We start from the raw sequence: 22,723 nt of genomic DNA, 5'->3' as shown, positions 1-22,723 counted from the left end.
GATCTATGGCCATTCTTCGTGGGACGAAGAAGAAGAAGAAGCGCCCACGAGACCAGCGTGCCTACACGGGGCAGACGACGAAGACGGTCGAAAGGAATGGCGAACTCCGAAGCGTTTGATGTTTTCCAGGAACCGACACCTACCGTGAATGACCCGTCCACAAAAGTAAGTTGAAGATATTTGTGACTGATAAGTTTAATAACGATACCGCAGCGTAGCTGACGCTTAGAAGCACTACGTAGCCTTGTGGCACGAATGTAACCTACATGCACATCACTTAGTATAACAACTGTAGTACAACTGTACAGGGTGTGTGCAGAAAAACGTGACCCGCATTTAGGCACATGGCTTGTTGCCTATCTAACTAACGAACTTCTGGTGGCGCACGATGGCACATTTATGCGGGCGAAATCTGCAGAAAAATTGTGGAAGCCATACTCAGCTTAAAAATAAACGGAACAACCAGAACGTCGGCTTCCGTGCATCAGAATAGGGCAACATGGTGGACGACAGGGTGTATGTGAAAGGGCAACATGGTGAACGTAGGAGAGTTGTGTTCAAGTCCCGCTAGGGGAGCTATCGGTGCCTAAATCGAAACGATGTCCCACATGGATGCTCATCGGCAGTACCCCTAGCGGTGCCTGCACATAACTCTCGTGAGACCGAAATGCACTACCACGCACTGTCATGACCGCCCTATTCTAATGCATGGAAGCTCATGTTTTCGCGCTCTGTTTATTTTTTTACACTGAATATGGCTTCCAGGGTTTTTTTGTAGCTTTCGCACGCATAAATACGCCGTCGTGCGCCACCGGAAGTTCCTCGGCTAAGTAGACAACGAGTTACATGTAAAAATGCGGGTCATGTTTTTCTGCACACACCCTGTACTTTAAAAGTAGTACAACTGATAACTGCATCCGTAGGATCACAACGGATGATACACGTCAGGCAGGACACAGGCACCCGAGAAGAAAACCACTAACAGTTTTTTTTTTCACTGAACCAGAACCGATCCGAAATAAGTCTGAGGTAGTTACCGATGGCGGGTTGTTGGCCTCAGCAAGCCAATCCCACCGCGGTTCTCCCACGAACGGAGTTTAAAGCAACTGCAAAGTGAATGACAATCATGCAGAAGCTGTATGGCTTTCTGAAAGGTAACTTTGACGCTTCAGATATGTAATAGCCTTGGTGTCTATTGAGTATTTTCTCCACAAAACGCGTTTTAAAGATTGCTGCGCAAAGCAATCTAGCCAACTTCAGAAGCGCCGCAACCATGAGTAAGCCATGAACAGAGTGAGAGTGGCCGTAGGGATGAACGTAACTTTCGCAGCGCGTCAGGCGACGTCACAGCTGAACGAACTCCCTCGCCGTGTTGTATCGTTGCCCCATCGTCAGCCGGCCGCCGACGCCATTTCGATGCGGAGCTTTGTTTGCGCACATCGTAAGGGATAGCGCACTCGCAAGACATGAACAGAGGTCTGACACCAGGCTATCCCTCATGTACGCAAGGATGGCAGTACACGATATATATACTAAACTTCGCTATTCGATAACGAGAGGATAGAGAGGTAGCAAGCGAGCTGGTGGTATAGATCCATAAAACACGAGACTAGGGGACAAAAAAAAAAAAAAAAAGAAAACGGCAAACAGGCAAAGTTTTAAACATATTTGAACATATTTGAAAAAGTTGAAACTTCGTGAAAAACCCACAGAACTGTGTATGTGAACTGTCGTTCTAGTATTGTCTATCAGATACCTCTGGAATGTGGTATTTGTTATATCGGTTCAAGTAAACGTTGCCTAAATGATCGCTTGCGGGAGTATGCCCTCAGAGTAAAAAATAACGATTGTTCTTCTCAATTCGTAAAACACCTACAAGTCTGTAGAGGTTGTGCGCCCAGATGGCATGAAACCTTTGTAGCGTCCAGGAAACGCTGTCCATAATCTCTGCTGGGAACTGTGTCAGCAAGCCTTCCTTGACCTTCCCGTTGGTTTTGGGGATGTTCTTACGTTCTCCTCACCCTTCCTTCTCACCCACTTGAGCTCCTTATCTGTTCGTGCTGTTGAGTAAACTTTCAGCTGTGTTTCAGACTTTGTCTGTGTTGTCGTTTTTTTTTTTTTTTGTCTCCTAGTCTCGGGTTTTTAAGTTATGGTTCACTGTTCGGTTTGGCAACAGAGCCACCCTTATCACAGGCGACTGTGTGTCATTACCCGGTTATCCCTGTAGATTGCATTCAGCACGACTCACGGCCGGCACTCTTAAAAAAAAGGGTGTACTTTAACTCCTTTATTTGCCACATATATAACACCCTTTTGGAGAGTACAATTACGCTCAAAAGGGTGTCTCCTCACTCCCTCAAGGGAGTAGCATAACACCTTTCTCCCTACCGGGGAGTAATATTACTCTCCAGTAGGGAGAAAGGTGTTATGCTACTCCCTTGAGGGAGTGAGGAGACACCCTTTTGAGCGTAATTGTACTCTCCAAAAGGGTGTTATATATGTGGCATAAAAAGGAGTTAAAGTACACCCTTTTTTTAAGAGTGTGGTACTATATAGGCACAAAGCAGCCTGCAGGCGGCGCTGCGGCGCTTTGTGTTTTGCGCCCTCTGCGGGACGTTTCATCGGCGGCTGTAGGAGCCAGGACGGCCAGTGCCTGAGGAGCTAATGGGGGAACAGCTGACGGTTAACAACTGGAAGTCTTGTCTGGGTTTTGACGTTGCATTGCATACATGTTCCTCTTGTAGCGGTGCCACTTGCAAACGGCGTTCGCGCCACTGAGTGGCCTGGAACGCTATTTCAGAGGGGCGAATCTCAAAAAGGGCAAAGCGTTAGTGGGCGCGAGGCATATCCACGGCGTGCGGGAAATACGTGACACGACGGCTACTGTGATTGAAGGCTTTTGCGTGCCACAGACAAAGATAAACAACTGCAGCCATCAAGTGACACTTCACGTAAGTATCGTGACTTTTTACTATCGTAACTCCGCTGGGCTAAACGCGAATAAAAGTAGGAAACCGGCCGGCGTTTTTAGCACAAATATTGCGTGGCTCTGCTCTCATGCCGGCCAGGGCCTTATTACTCGAAAAATATCACTTGGGTGATTGTGGCCCAGTTTCAAATTTGCACGTTGTGAATTTCGATTTCTTCTTCAGTTTGACGCGGATCAGCGAAGCCAAGATATCTGCAGGAAGCGACATGTACCTGCAAGGCAGGGGCTGCTGGCAAGTGCAAGCACGCAGCTGCTGTAGCTCTTTATGTGCAGGCTGAGGAATCTTCATCGAAAACAAGTCGTGCACGGGAGTGGGGCATTCCTTCCCGTACCAAACCACAATGCCCGAAGTTCGTTCGAGCTTCTGCAGATATCAGCACAGGTCAGTAAGTACAAGTTCTGAGAATGTGAAATGATACCGGCGTTTACATGAGAGCTGGTCTTCCTTGCACTCCCAATTAGGACACGTAGCATGTGTTGCACATATGTTCTTGCATGTACAACATTAACATTTTTTAGGCCTTCCTGCTGATGTACAAGAGGTTCATGTGACCCATGTTCTGAAAAGCTTTGGTTACATCGACAGCCCATTAGTAGATATGTTAAAGGCAGTATGTAGTACAGTGACAAACAATTCGGCCGAACCAAGCAATGAAAGCCCCATTAATGAACGAGAACGCATCTCGTTGTATGACTGGGAATTATCCAGGCCCAAGTTTCTGAACTATGCATGCAGCCTGACTGCAAGTGGGATTGTGCTCAAGGAATTGGCCTTCCTCGACAAAATAACGCAAGCAGAAAGGACTTTCTACCATGAGAAGGTATCAGTCAGTCAAGAAGATATTTCAGTGATCTGCGCGGAAACAGGGGTAGACCGGACCTTGTGGTTGAAAGCACGTGAATTTCGAGTAACAGGAACAAAGGTATACATTGATAGCGACATGCGTCTCCCAGTCAGTATCATCCGTTGTTCAGCATTCAGTACATCACTGTAGCAGATTTGGCTTTGAACGAATTTGTTTACACATTGTTGATTTACACGCATGCCACTTGTACTTATGCCTCAGTAACGCACACATTTGGAGAGTCACCAAATACTAAGGTGTCGCTGCTCTCCTTCGGAACTAGCGGTCAATATGGTCAATACCTTGCCTGTGCGAACATCAGCGCCATGGCATATGGTATAGCCATGGAGGCGGTGGCAAGACAGAATTTTGGGGCCGTCGAGGGTGTGGAGATCACACGACTTGGCCTTGCCATAAATCAAGACGACCCCTGGTTGGCTTGCTCTCCAGACGGAATATTCAGGTAGGGTGATCTGGAGTTATGCATGTACACTGAGGCCTAGTTAAACTTACAGCAGCTTGTTTCCTTTTTTTTTTCTTGATAAAAATTATGTGTGGCTGATTTTTTCCCTGGTACCCAAATGTTTTCTCGTCTTTATCTCCTTACTTAATTGGCCTGTTCTCTTCTTCAGGGGTTGAGCTGGCAATGTCTGCCTCCTCGAGATTAAGTTCCCATATAGCAAGAGAAAAGGCAGCATTCTGAATCCCCTACTTCTACGATACCTTGAAAATGGCGCTACCTACACACTGAAGAGGAGTCACCAATATTACACCCAGGTTCAAGTGTCCCTCTACGTTCTTGGGCTGAAAAAGGGGCATACTCCTTGTCTATGCTGAGAAAGATTACCTTATTTTGGCAGTTCCTCGGGACGATTACTTTCTGGAACACTCCATCCCGCGGTTGCGAGAATTTTACTTTTTAAACCTGCTTCCAGCCTTGGTAGCTGCATACAGCCCATAATTTATACCGGTGGACAATGCAACCTGGTTTCAAACAGTCGCTCATGAGTAGCATCCTTAGGAGGTCATGGAGTTGTTCCACCTTGGCAGTTTATGTGATGTAGACTTACTTCCATTTTGCTCTGTGTGTGGTTACTACATTTGCAACGGCAGCAGAGACAATGGCATTTGAGTATAATTTACTCATCATATGCAGTACAATCTGGGTACAGACAACACTGCCTCTGGAAAAGTCGAACACTCATTTTTATGAAAAGTAGCAAGGCACTTTAACGGCAGCTGAAATAGGTGGTCTAGTAAGTTGCACAGAACATAGAGCATAAGCGCATATACTAATGTGCTTCAGATACCAAGATGCGGACAACCTCCCATGGCTGAGAGGGGCAGCGTGCTAACCGACCGTGTGGAGACTGCGAGGTGGCCTCGGTTAGACGTCTGTCGCCTGCTGCGCTGCTTTGCATTTTTCCTGGGTTTCCCCGAGACATTCTTAGACGTTAACATTCACACTAACCCCCTTGTACCGCATTCCTTCCTGCTGTCCATCTGTTTGCCTCTGTACACCTCTCATAACCACAGTTGCATCGTGGTGCTGACACACAGTTAAAAAGCCGAAAGGAAAGCTAATTACAATAACTGCTGTGTACACTTCATGTATGCAGAGCAGCGCTATACGTTCGCAATGACCTCGTTGCTGCACCCATCGGCTCAGTTTGTCATCGGTCTTATGATTACGTCACCTGCAGGATCCGCCTTCGCCCCATGCTGCTAACGGTCGTCAGTATCTATATCCGTCCCGCGGTACAGGTCCCGTGGAGTGACTTCGAACGCTTACTTGGTTCTCTGGAAGCCCCGGCGCTTGTGCTAGGGGACTTCAATGCACATCACTCGGCCTGGGGAAGCCGAAGGACGGACAGTATGGGAAGGAGGTTGTTGGAGGCAATGGAGAATAATAACATGTGCCTGCTGAACAACCGCGAGCCCACTTACATGCGATCCCCAACATCACTTGATGTATTGGACCTCTCGTGGTGCTCAAGCGACATAATTCGCCACTTGTCGTGCGCTACGGACGTCGACACTAGAGGTAGCGATCATTTTCCTCTATATATTTCGCACGACAGACTGGGGCCTCAGAACAACTGTGCACACCGGTATGTCCCCAGAGGTTCTCTCTCAAGCAATTACCCGCGGTATTCAGGACGCGGTGGTCATGTCTAAAAGGGTAACAGGCCATGTCGGCCATTCCCCAGCCATTAATCACCTTAGAGCATTACGTCGCCGAGCAGAAAGAACGGCTCGTCGGACAGGGCAACTTACGGACATCGTGGAATACCGCCGGATGAAAGCTAAAGTAACACGAGACCTTAAAAACGAGGACAGGTAGCGTTGGCGTAAGTTTTGCCACCACCTTTCACCGTTTGATCCGGCCACGAAGATCTGGCGGACAATCCGATCTCTGAAGGAGGCGCCCCCTCAAAAGAATCCTCTCGCGGCCTTGGCTATCGTTCAGCGTGTAGACGAAAACACGCTTGCGACGGACTTCTGTGTGGTACTAACGACTCCGGCGGCTGCATCGACCACGCCCCTACACCGCAGTTTTGTCCACAGTTTGACGGCTGAACTTCACCACGACTGGCCCCGTCCCCCGGAAGTTATGGACCGCGACTTCACACTAATCGAGCTAAAGGCAGCGTTGAAGCTTGTGAACGCCGCCTCGTCCCCTGGGCCCGATAAAATCACCTATGCCGCCCTACGAAACCTTGACGGGCGGTCACTCCAAGCTCTCCTTCATGTCTATAATACGTCTTGGCAACAAGGATCTTTACCACATACATGGAAGGAGGCATTGGTTGTTCCCATCCTGAAACCAGGCAAGCCCCCGAATTCCCTATCCTCCTCTCGCCCGGTGAGCCTGACAAGCTGTATGGGGAAACTGATGGAGAGAATGGTTTTGCATCGCCTCGACTGGTGCCTTGAAAAACAACGTGCGTTCCCTCACGAAATGGCTGGATTTCGTCGCCACCGAAGCTCCATGGATCCAGTTCTCGACCCAGTCTCCACAGTTCAACATGCTCGAACCCATCGACGGATCGTCCGATCGGTCTTCCTCGACATCAAGCGCGCATATGATACCGTCTCGCACATTTGTGTGCTGCATGCCTTGCGCTCGTTTGGAGTATCCGGTCGGCTCTTCATCTGGCTCCAAGAGTTCCTTACGGACCGAATTGTCGCTGTCCGTACGTCCCAAGGCCAAAGCCCTCAGCATCCTGTTCCTCAAGGAGTCCCCCAAGGAAGCATTCTCAGCCCGACACTCTTTAACGTGGTGATGGCCGGCCTACAATCAGTAATTCCTCGCAAAGTGTCGTTCTCCGTCTATGCAGATGACGTCGCCCTTTGGACAGTAGGAAAATCACGCCCGGCTCTCCAGCGCCGCCTGCAGCTCGCTTTAAACAATATCCATACGTACCTCACGCACCTCGGGATGGACCTTTCACCCGAAAAGTGTGTCGAGCTCCCTTTCACGCGTAAAGCTATGGCCAATTTCCCTCTTTGGCTTGGCTTAAAGAAGCTTGACCCGGTACGCTTTCACCGCTTCCTTGGCGTGGTAATCGACTCGGACTTGCGCTGGGCTCGGCACATTAAACATCTTGAAACTAAAGTGCAGCGATGGCTTCCCGCAATTCAACATCTTTCTTGCTCAGGATGGGGCTGTGATCAGCGTTCCCTGCTCGCGGTTCACGCGGCATTGGTGAGGGCAACTGTGCTTTACAGCCTTCCTATTCTGCACAGGATATCAACAACTTCATTAAATACACTTCGGTCCCTGTTTGCTCGAAGCCTTCGTCGATGCCTCGGAGTTCCCAGAATGGCTGAAACACGGCAAGTACTGGCTGAAGCTGGTGAGCTCCCGAATGAAGTTCTCCGTGAACGGGAAACGGCTCGGCACTACCTCCGTTTGCGTGCTCACATTCCCCGCCACCGGCTACTCAGGAAAATTCGATACCGCCCTGAAAGCGACTTCTATCGAGTAGCGAGGAGGACACGCCAGACTCTCACTGGCTTCATAACTAAGGACACTATACCGCCGGAAGCCCCCTGGTCTCTACCGGTACCGCCCACTTTTGTACGCCTCCCAAACCTTCTGGAAAGAAGAGATCAGGACCCCCCTCAAGTCCTCCGAGCCCATTTTCATGCTCTGGTAGACGCGAAGTTTTCTACGTTTACGGCAGCATATACTGATGGCGCATCCCGAAACAACAAGTCCGCCCCAGCCTTCGTCATTCCATCCGAAGGCGTCGTGCACGGAAGATGCCTCTCACATCCAACCTCCTCCACAGCTGCGGAACTCTATGCCATTCGTTTCTTTCTACAACACATCGCTGATTTTCCACCCCGGGAATGGGCAGTCTTTACAGACTCCAAATCTGCCCCTCAAGCAATTGAAAATTCCGGCATACGAGGCCCATCCGCACCCCTAGTCACAGACGTGCTAATGGCTTACCACACTATCTACGCCGCAGGCCACAGGCTAGTTCTCCAGTGGGTTCCAGCCCACTGTGGTGTCGTGGGGAACGAGCAGGCCGACAGCGCCGCAGAAGCAGCACTCTCGTATCGGAAACGGACCCGTATTGTTCTGCTGAGAGGAGACCGCCGTTCCATTCTGCGACGCCTAGTGACACCCCTGGCTTCCCGCCAACGGACAACAGACATTCTTCCCCCCTCTATGTTGAACAGAGTTGATCCCACGCTCGCTTTCCGCATGCCACGAAACACCTCTCGTCAAGATGCTGCATTAATCCACCGAATGCGCCTCGATGTAGCCTTTACAGCTCAGTGGCGTTACCGCTTGAGGCAAGTTGACTCTCCCACCTGCTGCCACTGTGGTGCTCTTGAGGATCTGGAGCACATTCTTCTTCATTGCCCTCACTACGAACCTTCCCGAACCACACTCTTCGAGTCTCTTCGTCAGCTGGACTCTCCCCCTTTCTCCCTATCGAAATTGCTTGGTCCCTGGCCCAATCCAGCCCAGCAACGCTCTGCGCTCAAAGCTCTTCTGACATTTCTGGACACCATCGGACTTCGATCGTTATTGTGAAGGGGCTCGTTATTTTATTCCCCCCATTCCATCCAGCAATGGGGTAGAGTATCGCCTGTGGCGATGAAACTCCCCACTCTCCAAGGTCGAAAATAAAGTTGTTGTTGTTGTTTCATCTATGATTTGTGGCCGCTACATCACTCTGTCATCGACAGTAGTGTACTATGTGCATAATTTTGTCCATGTACAAGGGAAGTTCTTGGAGAATTCTTGTATTTAAAATATCAAATATGCGTAGCCTCTGGATGACTCTTTCCACGTGGATTCGTAGAGATGCAGTATCATAGGTTGCATCTGCTTCTGCCTCAGTGAACTGCGGCCTGGTTGCAAAAGGAGGCATTACTAGTGTGTAGCTCCTTGCTGCCCAACACCCGTTCGGATTCCGGGAAAGCGTTTGTCAGCGAGTACAAGGTCTCCTGGTTCCAACAGGGGCAAAAAGCCAGCCTCACCTGTGACGCTATGGTCATTGGCCCTCCCTCCGAATCCTGGGGAGAGGAAGGTGACCAGGCCATTCGGTGCTATTCCCACCAGGTACTTGACTGTGTATGTCCCTTTGGGAGTACCACATGTTTTGTGCCTCCACACCTGGTGCTGTTTCAGCCTTCAGTTCAGTACAATCAATGATGACCCTGTAGTTTGGGTACAGCAGTGAAATACTAGGCGGCACAGTTGCTCGTATAGCAGCCCTGCTAGGCCAGAACAGCCAGGACCTCGTTGCCGCACACAGCTTCAGAAGGATGGACTTAAATATCTTCGCTGCTGTGGTGCGGTGAATGCCGAAAAGTGACGCCAAACAGGAAAATGGCAGGCCGTGCTTCATCTTCATTAGAAAGAGTTATGAGTTTATCATTGATGTCAAATTCACGAGGGTGACAGATGTCTGGAAGCAGGCTCCGTAGGGATGGCCAGGATCTGAACAGATATAGCACAGGATGTATGATGGAAGTGGACTGATTTGACTTTTTTGTAACACTTGCACACACCACTCACCACGAGCGTCACGCTTGTAAGGTCCAGTAGCCGCTGTTCATAATCTACGATAGACTTGTAGCCACTGAAATACACTTCCTTGTAGATGGTCCCAGTGCCCTTCGTCTCGTACTGCCTGCACACCTGGGTACGCACTCCCCACGTCCACTGTTGGCACGCTCTCAGTCTGAGTGGCAGTACAGTCTCCATCCTTCTCACAGCAGAACAGAAGCTTTGATGTTTCTACTGAATCCTCTGTCATTGTGGAAGCGTGTTGATACATAACACCATATCGGTACCCATTATTGTGCAACAAGGTTAGTGCTGGAGAAATATATTCTTGTACCTCCACAAGAAATGGCCCATTATTTGCCTGGGTGGCTGGGTCACAGTGGTGCACGTCATCCATTGCTGACGACTGTTTGATACAGACAGTTGCTTCATCGACTGCACTCAGCAGCTCATCGAAGGCACTGGCGTCGGTGGTCTCCCTCCGTCGTTTCGATCTGCCCGAGAGGAGGCAAGAAATGAGCCCTGAAAATCAGCATCTTTTCTGCCAGGGCTTAATTCGCCTTCGTAAAAAAAAAAAAAGAAAAAAAAATCTGCAGCGCATAGCACAATTCAGCAAAAATATCGATCATTGTGGTAGCTAAAATTTACTGAAATCTCTATGGACTGAAACGACACCAGAGTATGAACACAACGAACGAAATAGCAGCCGATACCTTTCGTAGCGCGAAGTAGTGAAACTGGGCCTCTTCCGGTACACACTGGGGAAAATCGACGGATTGTGGGCATGACGGCTCTCCTTGTCGGACTTTGTGTTCCCGATGAAATGTTTGCTGCATGTCTTTGTACTCTTGCTTGGCTCCCAGGGCTTACCGGATACGCTACGAGACCCCCAAGCTTGTTAGCTAAGCAGACAAAACGTTAGGAAATAATATACTCACGTTTGCCGGCGAACAAGCTGGATCCTCGCTCTTTTCGTAACTTTTCGCTTACACGCAGTGCACCCGTGCGGTGGCGCTTCGTACAGGTCTCATCGCCTCGGCTCCATCATATACCTGTATGAGGGTTCGTGTCGCTGAGTAGCAGGATTTACTCCATTTTATTGCCATGTTTTGTGATCGACATAACAAGGGTGTAATAGTCAACTCAGATTGCTCCTGTAGTGTTCGTGTAAACGAAGCCATAGTGTGCCGTACGTTCCCTGGGATATCACAAAATACTCCAATGTAGAAAAAACGAGAGGGAAAAAAAAGCCCTGTAGTTATTGGGCACTCTGTGCGTGTACAATTCGTCACCGAAAAACTTCACTTGACACAATAATAAGGAAAAATACTGAAAAGGCTTTCCATGTTCTTCGTGGATAGGGCCTCACAACGTTTGGGAGCTTTGAAATTTGAGATTTTTGGTATGTCGTACGCTATCGCGGTTGCGTACGTAGGGGACTGCTTTGGTGGATCTGCGCATGCCCATAACAGGAAGACAGATTCGTGCAGCGCGCAGAACCACCAACGCTAACACTTACGCATGCAAAGGCGATAGCGTACGATATACTAAAACCGTCGATTTTCTAAGTGTATAGTATTTATTTTACCTCGTGCAAAGCCCGTATCGAACCTGCGGTACGGATATTTGTCTCCACCCGCTCACGTCTGTTTCGTCACCGACGATATATCCGTTATTTTCTTACTTTCGTAAATAAAAAATAACAGGCGGTTAAGAGCATCAACTATTTACTATATGCATTAAAAAAACAACTTTCGTGCTGTAGGCTGCACTTCAGGTTTGAGGACCTGTTACAAGTGTGACAAGTTACAAGCATATATATATATATATAAAAAACAAGTCACATGGTACAAGAGAAAGGTGTAAGGGTGAAGAGAACTACAAACGCAATAGAAATATCAACAAAAATAAACACAAAACGCAATCAATAGGAGGTGGCTGGACAAGGTCAGACAGACATGCAGACGAGTCGGAGTTGTACGTGGAGGAAACCAATGAACATCACATGAATAGGCACAGCAGCCAGTAGGTGCAAAAAGAGCTTCAGAATGCGTACGGGGAATTAGGGCTCAAGGGCGAAGGATTGAGGACACGCGGCACCATTATGGCTAAGAGCTTCCAGACTGTGGAGTTCGTGGCTTGCTGATTGTGTATCATCGTGTATGATGAGAAAAATGTCAGACAAGTGGTGATACAATAAGTAGTCTCATAGTATAAAGCACTGTAACGGGCCGCCGTACACGTTGATGCCGTGCGGCTGTAACGTTGCACATTTTGAAATGAAATAGGATTCTCGATTTTTGCGTTTCATGTTTTTTTTTTTTTCATATATGCTTCACCACTTGTAACCACGACCTACTCTATAAGAGCACGACCATGACACTTGCGCCTGTGTCCAGCGCCGGAGAAAATGTTTCTCTTGGTGGTCGCAGCAACGTCGCGGCGCCACAAGTAACCCCCACACAGAGCCGTTTATAGAGAGAGTTTGGCCATTAGGAGGAGCCTGAGTTAAAGCGCGTCATGCGACGTCACGGCTAAGCCACCTCCCTCGCCGTGCTCTATTGTTGTCCCGTTGCCAGCCGGTCGTTGACGCCATATTGATGCTCATCGTTGTTTACGATGGAAGGCGGAAAGACACGTGCGTACATTGTCCTTCGAAAGCCCTTCGTCCTTGAACTCTTTCAGTTTGGCAACAAAGCCCCCTTTATCACAGGCGGCTGTGGGTCATAAGCCGGTTATTCCTGTAGATTGCATTCATTGCGACAACAAAGCTGACGGACAGCATCAATATGGCGTGCACCAGATGGCTGATAAGCGGATTCTACTTGGATTCATGCTTTTTGGGCGGCGCAACGACGACTCTGACGTCAAAATAGGCTCCACCCACGAGGCGGCAAAAGATCAAAGAATGGCCAAACTCTCCCTATAAATGGCTCTGCCCCCACAGCAGACGCCGCTCCACGTGTTGATACGGTAGTTTTCGTTCCTGACTTGGCTGCCTGTTTCTACCGTGTGAAGTTCTGGTTTGTCGCACGTCGTCCATTCGGTGGTTTGTGATGGGGTACAGCACCGTCCCACTCTGCAAGTCGAAGCGAGGAGTGTCGGACCCGAGTATTTCGTACCGCGAAAGGTCCTGAAGGTGTCGAGTGTATGCGCAACGTGATTGTAATGAAAAAGCAAAGTAGATCTGGTGAGATTTCTGCCAAATAGTCAGCAGACAAAATTAATTGGAATAAAAAGAGGTGTCTGTTCAGTTATGTGTGCTGTGTTCTTTGTAAAACTTTGAATGAACTAGAATGAACTATGAAAGAACTATGAAAGAAAAAATGAACTACAACTGCATGCTGTCCAGTAGTGACCAATGAAATGACGGACAACATACTCATATACGTAAAGTCCAGTAACTACGGGTTCACGCATAAATTTTGGAGCACGATCACGCATGGCAATACAGCCGCGTACATCAATTACTACATCGTTTGTGGCGCTTTATGGCTGTGATGCTTTTGCGCCACAAAACACACAATCACTCATCTCGAGTTCAACTTCGTATTATCGGTTGAAGTACATTAGTACAGTGTGAAGCGATGAATGTTTTACCAAGGATCCAAGGATATTCGTCCAATGGGGGGCCCCCGGGATACCACACATCCTGTACAAGCACTGTCCCAAGCGAGGATGCTCTACACTGTAAACTTTTTCACACCTTTAAAGGCGTGCGCTATGAACATTCAACCTGGTTGCGTAACATTGCATCTACAGGATGATATTTTACAAAATTTGGAAAGCATTGCTAAAGATCAAGTGTCAGTGCAAATCTTGCTTTCATTATGTCTTGGATGTCGTAGGTACGAGCTAAAGCATATATGCATCGCTATCGATAATCGAGCACGCGCAAGTGTCTACCATACTGTTGAACAATGTTGAGATGTTGCAAGACTGAATTTTTGGAGGACAGACAACACTCGAGTAAAGAAAATTTGTGCGAAACCGTGCTCCATCATGATGTTACCAAAATTACACCTAAAAAGGCGTGCGCCATGCACGTTGTTACACCTTTAAAGGTGTGTATACGAAGAGGGGAGTCAAGTCCTGTAGATCACATAAACAAAATACAGAAACCGACACTGAAGATTTTAGTTTAAGTTTAATTTGTACAAGCTTTCGCGTGGAGGTCCACGCTTCCTCAGGTACAAAGTGAAGTGGTGACACACATAAGTATATATAGTATAGCCATATACACGACTAAACATACTGCTGTACAAAGAAAGGGAAGGGGAAGGAGATATGGTGCCACATGTCTGTGTACAATGAATAGATGGGCAGACGGATAAGTGACCTCTAACCGTTTAAGAACAGTAAAAGGTATTATTGTGAACAAAAAGGCTCGCCAACCCAGTTTCGCGGAAGGGGGGGTCAGGAGTATGGGAAACGAGTGGCCCAGAATGGACAAAGGGGAAGGTTACGGATTATCTAACGGAGTGCCAGACGATGACTGAAGCGAAGATTCAAGAATTGTGCACAAATAAATATAGATATATAACTATTAAATTTACAAAAGCGGATATAACGAGCCAGGACTAAGATTCAGACCATTTGGTGTGAGACACTTGAATTGCGAAATTAAGTAGGACTCCCTATTCTTACGTTTGATGTCGGTGCGGAACCCAGATTCTAACAATATAATTTTCAAATCAGTTTCAAAATCGTGATTAGGTTGATTGAAATGAATGGCGACAGGAGTTTGGCGGGCATTTAGGATATCAAATTTGTGGCCGTAAAATCTTTTTCTCATTGTGTTGGAGGTTTCACCGATGTATTGTGAATTGCACTTGCAGCAGAATATCAAGTAACAAATATTGGGTGAATTGCAGTGGAGTGAATGACGAATTTTCAAACAGAAGTCACCCAAAGTACTACGGGCAATGGTGGACGGCGCGATAAATTTACAGGTCTGGCACCGTGCACTACCACAGGAATAACAACCCGGCGAGCGCTTCATGATGCATGATGACGTGAGGATGTCGCGCAAATTTTTGGATCTACGGAATGCTACTAATGGGGGAGTCGGAAAAACTTCCTTCAATTGCTCGTCAGCATGTAATATATTGAGGTGGCGTCTAAGAATGGAATTGGTATTGACAAGTGATTTATGATATGTAGTGGATAAAACTACATTACTTAAGTCTTCTTTGCGTTTCGGGGTGAATAAGGACTCCCTGGATAGGCTAGATGATTTGGCAACAGAGTCATGAATGAGTTCAAGTGGGTAATTTCTTTTTTGGAAATCAGATACCATTTGCTGAGCATGTTTTACAAAATCAGTCTGATCTGAGCAGATTCGTTTCAGGCGCAAGAACTGACCATATGGAATACTCCTTTTCTGGTGATTAGGATGATAGCTTTCATAGTGGAGATATTGGCGCTTGTCCGTTGGTTTCTTGTATAGTTCAGTGGTCAGCCTACCAGATTTACATGACACTGTCACATCAAGGAAGTTGATGGATGACCTTGAATAGTTACAGGTAAATTTAATTTTGCTATGCAGAGAATTGAAGTGATCAAAAAATGACTGCAAAGATGCCTCATCACCAGACCAGAGGACAAAAATGTCGTCGATGAACCTGAGATATATGAGTGGCTTAAGGGGGAAAGAATTAAGGGCTAAGTTTTCAAAACGACCCATGAATAAATTGGCATAATTAGGTGAGACCCGGGAGCCCATGGCAGCGCCATGAATTTGGACGAAGTGTTGATCGTTGAATACGAAGTTATTACAGCCAAGAACTAGTTCTAAAAGGGGGATGATAGCGGGCATGGGAAGAATGGGTCCAGGAAGAAATGTCCCCGGAAAAAATGTCCCCGGAAAAAATGCCCCCGGAAAAATTGTTCCCGGAAAAAATGTTCCCTCGAAGAAATGTCCCCTGAGGAAAATTCACTTTTGGTAGGCGTGGACTGGTTGACTTCGGACGTTGATTTTCTACTAGGACGGTGTGAACGGTTGGATTTTTGAGCACCAAATCAAGTAATCGTATATACTATTCCATTTCCGAATCAAATATGGAATTCAATGTTCGAGTTCCAAGTCGAATTGATGCTTCTACTAAACCGAATATATTTGAATAGTCCCGATTAAGCTGCACATGCAAGGCCGGCATCTCCTTTTTGTGTGAATAAACATATACCCCCCCCCCCCCCCCGGCACATGTAGGGAAAAAAGAGTAAGCGCTATATTTAGGCATACATATACCGTACATGTTTGTATTCCAATATATGTTGTATATGTATCCAATTACGGTTATTAAACGAGGCGCTTAATTTATTCGTATTCAATTCCATTTTAAAATTACTCACACATAGCATTTCTTTGCCTAGGGAGTCGCTGTGGGTCAGTTTTTGTGAATTTACTTCGTTGTGTCTTGCAACAAAGCGGCCTGTACAGTCATGGGGCTCCCGAGATGTGACACCGCTAGACATATTGAAATACATTTTTGCCTCTCAATTTTGTTGCTCCCCCTCACACACACACACATTTTATTTTTATTTTTACACATCACCCTGCACGTCGATCTGCGCACTTCTAAAACAGAACTTGACATGCTCCTGGCCATTCCGAATGACATCTTCTCTCCTGATTTGTTGAAACTGGACGGCGTACTACTTTGTGTGACACTTCACTTTTGTGCTAATTAGCAGAGAAAATGTTTTTCCGTGTTAGCGCCGCGAAGCAACTGTTGCTGCACGCGGTGTACAGGCGTGGACAGAGGACAGCAGGAGGGAGGGTGATAGGGGGTTAGTATGCGTCTTGCGCCGACTTTAGGGATAAGCGTGCCAATATTCGTCAGGAAAGTCCGATGGAAAACCCAGGGAAAACCTCAGAGAGCACACCTGGTGACAGGATTCGAACCCGTGTCACCTCCCAGTCTCGACGTGAAAGGCGATCATCCAAACCGCTACTCCACGCGAGCTGGTACAGATAAAAGTACGTCCCGCTTATATGTTGATGTTGGTGTTGATGAAGAAAAATACTAGGGAGACGTTAATTCCCTCAAACCTGAAAAGATAGCTGTGTCATCAGGCCTAAAATCTAGTCTCAAAATCCCGGCCTTCTGATTGCACCTCAGTCAGTACGACGTCACGCAGGATATACGTCTTAGTATAAGAAAGAAACAAAATAAGAATATCCCAGCGAAGTGTGCACGTTGTATCAACGAACGTGACAATTGATTGTAGTGTATTCGCTACGAGAAATCGTAAGTGAAGGTAGGTCGAGCTTTCCAAGTAAAAACACTTAGTAAGTGGTTAGGAATTTTAGTATTTATTTTTAGCCCGAAGACTTCAAGACCTGCAATATCGCAACCGGGGATTTTGCAAAAATTCCAGGCGTACTAAAAGTGGATGTTTCTCGAGGGGACATTTTTTCCTGGGGACATTTTTTCCAGGGGACATTTCTTCCAGGAACATTTTTTCCGGGGACATTTCTTCCGGGGACATTTTTTCCGGGAACATTTTTTCCGGTTCCCGGGAAGGGTATCGGAAGGGTGAGAATTAAGGAACTGTTCAACAGCAGAGAGACCCTCGTCATTAGGAATATTAGTGTATAGCGAAACGACATCCATTGTTGCCAACAAAATGTCAGCATGGTTACTGAAATGGTCATGGACAGCGTTAATTTTGGAAAGAAAATCGTTTGTGTCTTTGACAAAGGATGGGAGAAGGGGTGGGATGTGTTTGATGCAGTGGTCAGCAACTAAGGATAAATTCTCTGTCGGTGTGTTTATTCCTGAAATAATGGGCCTCCCGGGGTTATTGGGTTTATGAACTTTGATCAAAAGATAAAAATTACCTGGTGTGACGTTCTTAGGACGCAAGAATTTGGAAATGTGGGACGGGATAAGTTTACTAGTGACGAGTTCATCAATTTTCTTATTAATAAGAAGACAAAAGGAAGGGGTTGGATCCTGATCGATAGCTCTGTAGAACGAGCGGTCACTCAACTGCCTGTTCGCTTCTGCGATGTAGTCGGATGTATTGAGAACCACTATACCGCCACCCTTGTCCGCTGGTCTGACGATAATGTCATTACGGGCTTTAAGATTTCGTAGCGCTACTTTCTCACAATTAGACAAGTTATCAGTGTGTACGATAGATTTCGAATAACTAGTCTTGATATCCTTGTGAACGGCCTTGATGTAATTATCAATGAGGGGGCTAGTTCTAGAGGAGTCCGGCGTCCAGCTAGAGGGGTTTCGGAAGGGCGCAGCATCTGAGCTAGGTTTATCGTGAAAGAAGGTTTTCAGGTGCATTCTCCTACCTAAGTTGTGCAGATCATGCAAAATTTCAAATTCATCAATATTACGCTCCGTTGGTACAAAACTGAGACCTTTTGAGAGAACACTAAGTTCAGCCTGGTCGAGGGTCACATCAGAAAGATTGAAGACGGTGTTATGGCCAGCCTCTGTGGAAGATGGTTCAGAATTTATCGCGTCACAAATGCCATGCGCTAAAATGGGAGATAGGATAAGATTATCGCGTTTCGATTTTTTTGTTTTGGTTTCGTGAATTTTCTTCAGCTTATTGGCAGTGAATTCAGAGAGATTAAGGACTTCATGAGGAGAGAGTTTGTTCGCAAGCTGTTTGAGCTGGTTATCAATATCTTTCAAGACGTAAGAACTTTCCTGCCTGAGAATTAAAGGTGTGAAAATATTTAGAGTGTAGGCGCGAAAATTCATGTAACCTGAAGAAGTGCAGTCTCTTGCACGAAAGTTCTTGTTCGAATAAATATTAGTTGCTCCTAACCGTTTTTCATGTTACGTGTGTGATTCCCTCTTCGCGGGCTCCTTGACAGTGTTTAATTTTTCCCCCTTTTCGACGTATTTTGCGTAAAGTAGAACTAACTTGTATTAAGCATGCACATTACATGTCTTTCGCATCAGGATACACGGAAATAACGCGTAGACATTCACACACACAAAAAAAATGATAATAAACATTGCCGATATTACAGCAGCAGTCTCCCGTTCGCTCGTGGGGTGCGCACGCGGCGCCCCTAGCGAGCATGTTGAGCGGGAAACCGGTTTTCCCCGGTTCGGGCCGCGGACAGCGGACCCATAGGGGGATCGGCGAATGTCATGGTCGTGTTTCTATAGAGTAGGTCGCGCTTGTACCAGCTCCGGTGGCGCAGCGGTAACGCGTGCGCTTGGAGACTGGGAGGTCCGCGGTTCGAATCTGGGGTTTTTCCTGGGTTTCCCTCAGATGTGTAATAGGCGTATGCCGGCACAGTTCCCCTGAAGTCGGCCCATGGACGCAGCTGTCCTCCCGCCGAGCGGATTCCGCTCGGTCTTCCACTTCACCCTTTCCTCCTCTCCTCCATCTTTCCCTTCCCGAGAAACATGCCGCCTAATCAGGCAGGCAGACCTCTCGGGTTCCTCCCAACGACACTCCTCCTCCTCCTCCTCGTAACAGGTCCACAAACCTGAAGAAGTGCAGCCTCCTGCACGAAAGTCTTGTTTTTTTTTTGTTTTTTGTTCATGTATATAGTAAATAGTTGATGCTCTTAACCGTCTTTGTTATTTTTGATTCTGCATCGCCAGAAACTTGTACATTGCTGTACTTGTACTTTATTACCGGAACAGGTTGTTCCCCGCGGGCAGAACAACTCGAAAACTGTGAAGGTTTTGAACGCAGGCGTACACGCAATTCATTGTTCGTGCAGTTAATCGATAAGCACCGTCCTCACAATGGTGACTTTTCTCAATCGCAGGAGCGAACGGAATCTTCCCATCTCGACTGCAGCAAAACCTGCATTGTAGTGGCATTGAGCGTTGTCATTGTTCTGGCTTTGGCCCTGGCAGCAGTCATCCTGGTCTTCACGAGGAACTTGGAACAATCGACGCCCGGGCACGCTGGGATGGAGCCGACTCGCAAGTCCATCACGCTTCCGAAACTCCATCCGGGGCCGCCTTCGGAACCCAATACTGAAGATTACACGGACTATGACGTAGCCGAGACAACTCGACAGGAACCGGCAGAAGGAACCACGCCCCTGCAAGAGTCTGGAAAGGTCTGCGACGCCGATGATTGTGGGTTCATCCGCGAGTACATCGGGGCTCTGCTAGACACGGACAAAGACCCGTGTGACAACTTCTTTTCGTTCGTATGTGGAAAGACTGAGCGGCTGAGACTGACCCACATGTACATTGATCCTACTGCTTACGACCTGATGGGTGAACGAAACTTGACGATGGCCATACAGAAAAGTCTACGGACGGAAGAAATCCCCAGAAACGGAAAATCAGCATTTCAGCAAGCTGCAGCGCTCTACCAACACTGCAACGATGATGACAGCGAAACATCGGCGAGATTCATCAGAGATTTCTTAGCCGAGCACCATATGGGTCTAGCAGGAAGCCTGTCATTCGACCCCATAGACATCACGGTTAAATTTATGTTTGAGACCGATATTTCTCCTGTTTTTTGTATGTACAATTTTGCTTCGCATGGTAGAACTCTTTTCACGATGGATTACGTAAAAGCATCGAAAAGAACCGAGAGCGGCATCAATGATATTCTTTCTTCCGTGTATTCCGCAGAGCTACCTGAAGTCGCGGAACGCATCGCGGAGTTACAGGACAGGATATTTGTTGTAACTGACTTTACTTCGAAGCAATATGCTGACAAGGATGACCTAGAGTTGGAATTGGGGAAAATAGGCTTAGAAAATGAAGACGAGGCCCTTTCCAAAGTGTGGACTGAAGCTCTCCAGCGCTACACGACGTCTAGAGCGTTACAAAATTTGACAATACGTATGTCACAAGATGACTTTGCCAATTTTCACAGCTTCTTTGGAGAGCGAGGGAACTTCACCGCAGATGACATGATGTTATTTTGCGCCTGGCGCACTTTGCTGTTCTTCTACCGGATTTCACTGAGTCCTGAAAAGTCGTGCTATGACACCATTCTCGAGTACATGCCGAACGCGGCAGGTTCTTCAGTGGTCCCCCACTTACTTGAAAGGAGGAGGATGGAAGGCATTATAGAAATGATCCAAAAAATCATCAGTGAATTCGAGATGTCATTAAGAGCCACCTTGTTGCTGGACGAAGAAACACGCACTGGGGCCTTGAAGAAGTTATCGATGCTTGAGGTTCGAACGGGATTGGCCCCAAACCTGAACACATCAGAAAAACTCAACAAGTTCTACGAAGATCTTCCCGACTTAAATGGCCCTTACCTCCGGGACGTCCTAAACGTTAGCGCATTCAGGACTCAAAGGCTCTGGAAGCATGTATGGAATGGCTTTGAAGAGTACTACGAAGGCACGCACCTCATTTCACATCCATACGCCAACAATGCCTTCAATACACCTGGTAGGAACCTTGTTACATTCCTCGTTCCCATGATGCTGAAGCCCAACTTCAACTTGGGAGCCCCGCCTGAAATAAACTATGGTACACTGGGATCTACAGTGATTCATGAGATAATGCACGGATTCGACACATACGGCCGTCAGTACGATCTCAACGGGACAAAAACGCCATGGTTTACTAAAAAGAGCAATAAGACGTTCCAAAAGTGGGAGCGTTGTTACGTGAAACACATCAAGAACGCTCCGAAAGCAAGAGATTATTCTAGGACTCCATTGGAATATCAGGCAGATGCCCTCGGCATGAACAGTCTTCTAAAGGCGTACCAGAAGGCCGCAAAAAGGTCCAGTATTTACCTGGGCAACGTGAAAGGTTTCACGAGGGATCAGCTCTTCTATATTGCCAAGTGTCTGATTTGGTGCGAGTATGACTACACACGTATACCCCCGAGACATCCCCCATGGGATGAAAGATGCAACGTGCCTCTTATGAACTCTGAGCACTTCAGCAAAACATTCGCTTGCCGGGAAGACTCGCCCATGAATCCATCCGAAAAGTGTCCCTTCTGGTAGACATTAATTGCGACTAATGTTGTGGTGTCTTGATTGGCATGTGGTTACAACGTCGTCCCTTAACACGTATTTGGCGATTCACTTGGTCGGTGTGTAGCAGATTTGCAAAAATAAACATTTTTAATGGCCGCGATGTCTCTAATCAGTCGACTCGTGGTCGAATCAGTACAGTCATTCGGGTGTGTTTCAGTTGTGGCCCAAGGCAGAGAAGCAATTTTTTTTTTAAATTGTAAACTCGTAGAATACTATAGGTAGTACGATAACGGACAACTTTACAGAGCTCACAATTAAAAGGTATTCGTTTCCACCGGCGATTTCGTTTTTAGCGGCTTACTTGAACTGTTGAGCCCATATTTCCAACGAACCTAAACCATAGGTTTACTGGCGCCGGGGTAAACCGATGACGCGAGACATTTGGTCACCGTCCACAGTGTCAGACCCTTCTGCAGTGAGGCTGATGGTCACCCTTGTCGACTGTAGAGCTTGGTAGACCTAATTTCCAGTACACAGGGAATCAAATCGCTGTGGCCAATATCTTCCCCCTCCCCTGTTCCCTCATCATCAAACCCCTGAACGATGCGAGCGTGAACGAAAAAAAAAAAAAAAAACTGTAAAAAGTGCTATAGTAAAGCTACCGCTTGTAAACAATTAAACTCGCCATTGTAAATGCCTCGACAGGACAGGAAAGGCTCGTGAAGGGCATAATATGCACGTTTTCAGACACTGAAGCTCCCTAACTGCCACGGACCGAACCACGGAAACTGTGCAAACCCCACGAGAAAATGCTACATGGGCGTTGACGGAGGGGGACCAATGTGACGATCGGGAAAGTCCTTGCAGTTCCTGGCGTCTATCAACATTTTAAATTACTTGCGATGCCCAAGTTTTTGTGTTGGCGCCCCCAGTATCAGCGG

At 47.2% G+C, this 22,723-nt stretch overlaps 1 protein-coding gene and 1 long non-coding RNA gene across 2 annotated transcripts; both read left to right on the top strand.

The window, feature by feature from the left end:
- The first annotated feature begins 22 nt into the window (after positions 1-22).
- On the top strand, positions 23-21,938 carry LOC135375811 (neprilysin-11-like). Its single transcript, XM_064608458.1, has 2 exons — positions 23-165; positions 19,635-21,938. Exons 1-2 carry the CDS (start codon positions 97-99, stop codon positions 21,807-21,809), a joined length of 2,244 nt encoding a protein of 747 aa, XP_064464528.1. The 5' UTR covers positions 23-96; the 3' UTR covers positions 21,810-21,938.
- On the top strand, positions 2,753-4,205 carry LOC135375818 (uncharacterized). The gene is made up of 3 exons (XR_010417401.1): positions 2,753-2,951; positions 3,153-3,371; positions 4,118-4,205. It is a non-coding gene; the product is annotated as an uncharacterized LOC135375818 (long non-coding RNA).
- Positions 21,939-22,723: the final 785 nt, after the last annotated feature.

The sequence above is a fragment of the Ornithodoros turicata genome, unplaced genomic scaffold (assembly GCF_037126465.1).
Source record: "Ornithodoros turicata isolate Travis unplaced genomic scaffold, ASM3712646v1 ctg00000946.1, whole genome shotgun sequence".
In the NCBI taxonomy this organism is placed as follows: domain Eukaryota; kingdom Metazoa; phylum Arthropoda; class Arachnida; order Ixodida; family Argasidae; genus Ornithodoros; species Ornithodoros turicata.
The sequence above is the reverse complement of the archived record's forward strand: the minus strand, read 5'-3'. Positions and strand labels throughout refer to the sequence as shown.

Coding starts and splice junctions, on each gene's coding strand:
- LOC135375811 (XM_064608458.1), top strand. CDS start 97: ATGGCGAACTCCGAAGCGTTTGATGTTTTCCAGGAACCGACACCTACC. Junction 166..19,634: donor TGAATGACCCGTCCACAAAA/GTAAGTTGAAGA, acceptor TCTCAATCGCAG/GAGCGAACGGAATCTTCCCA.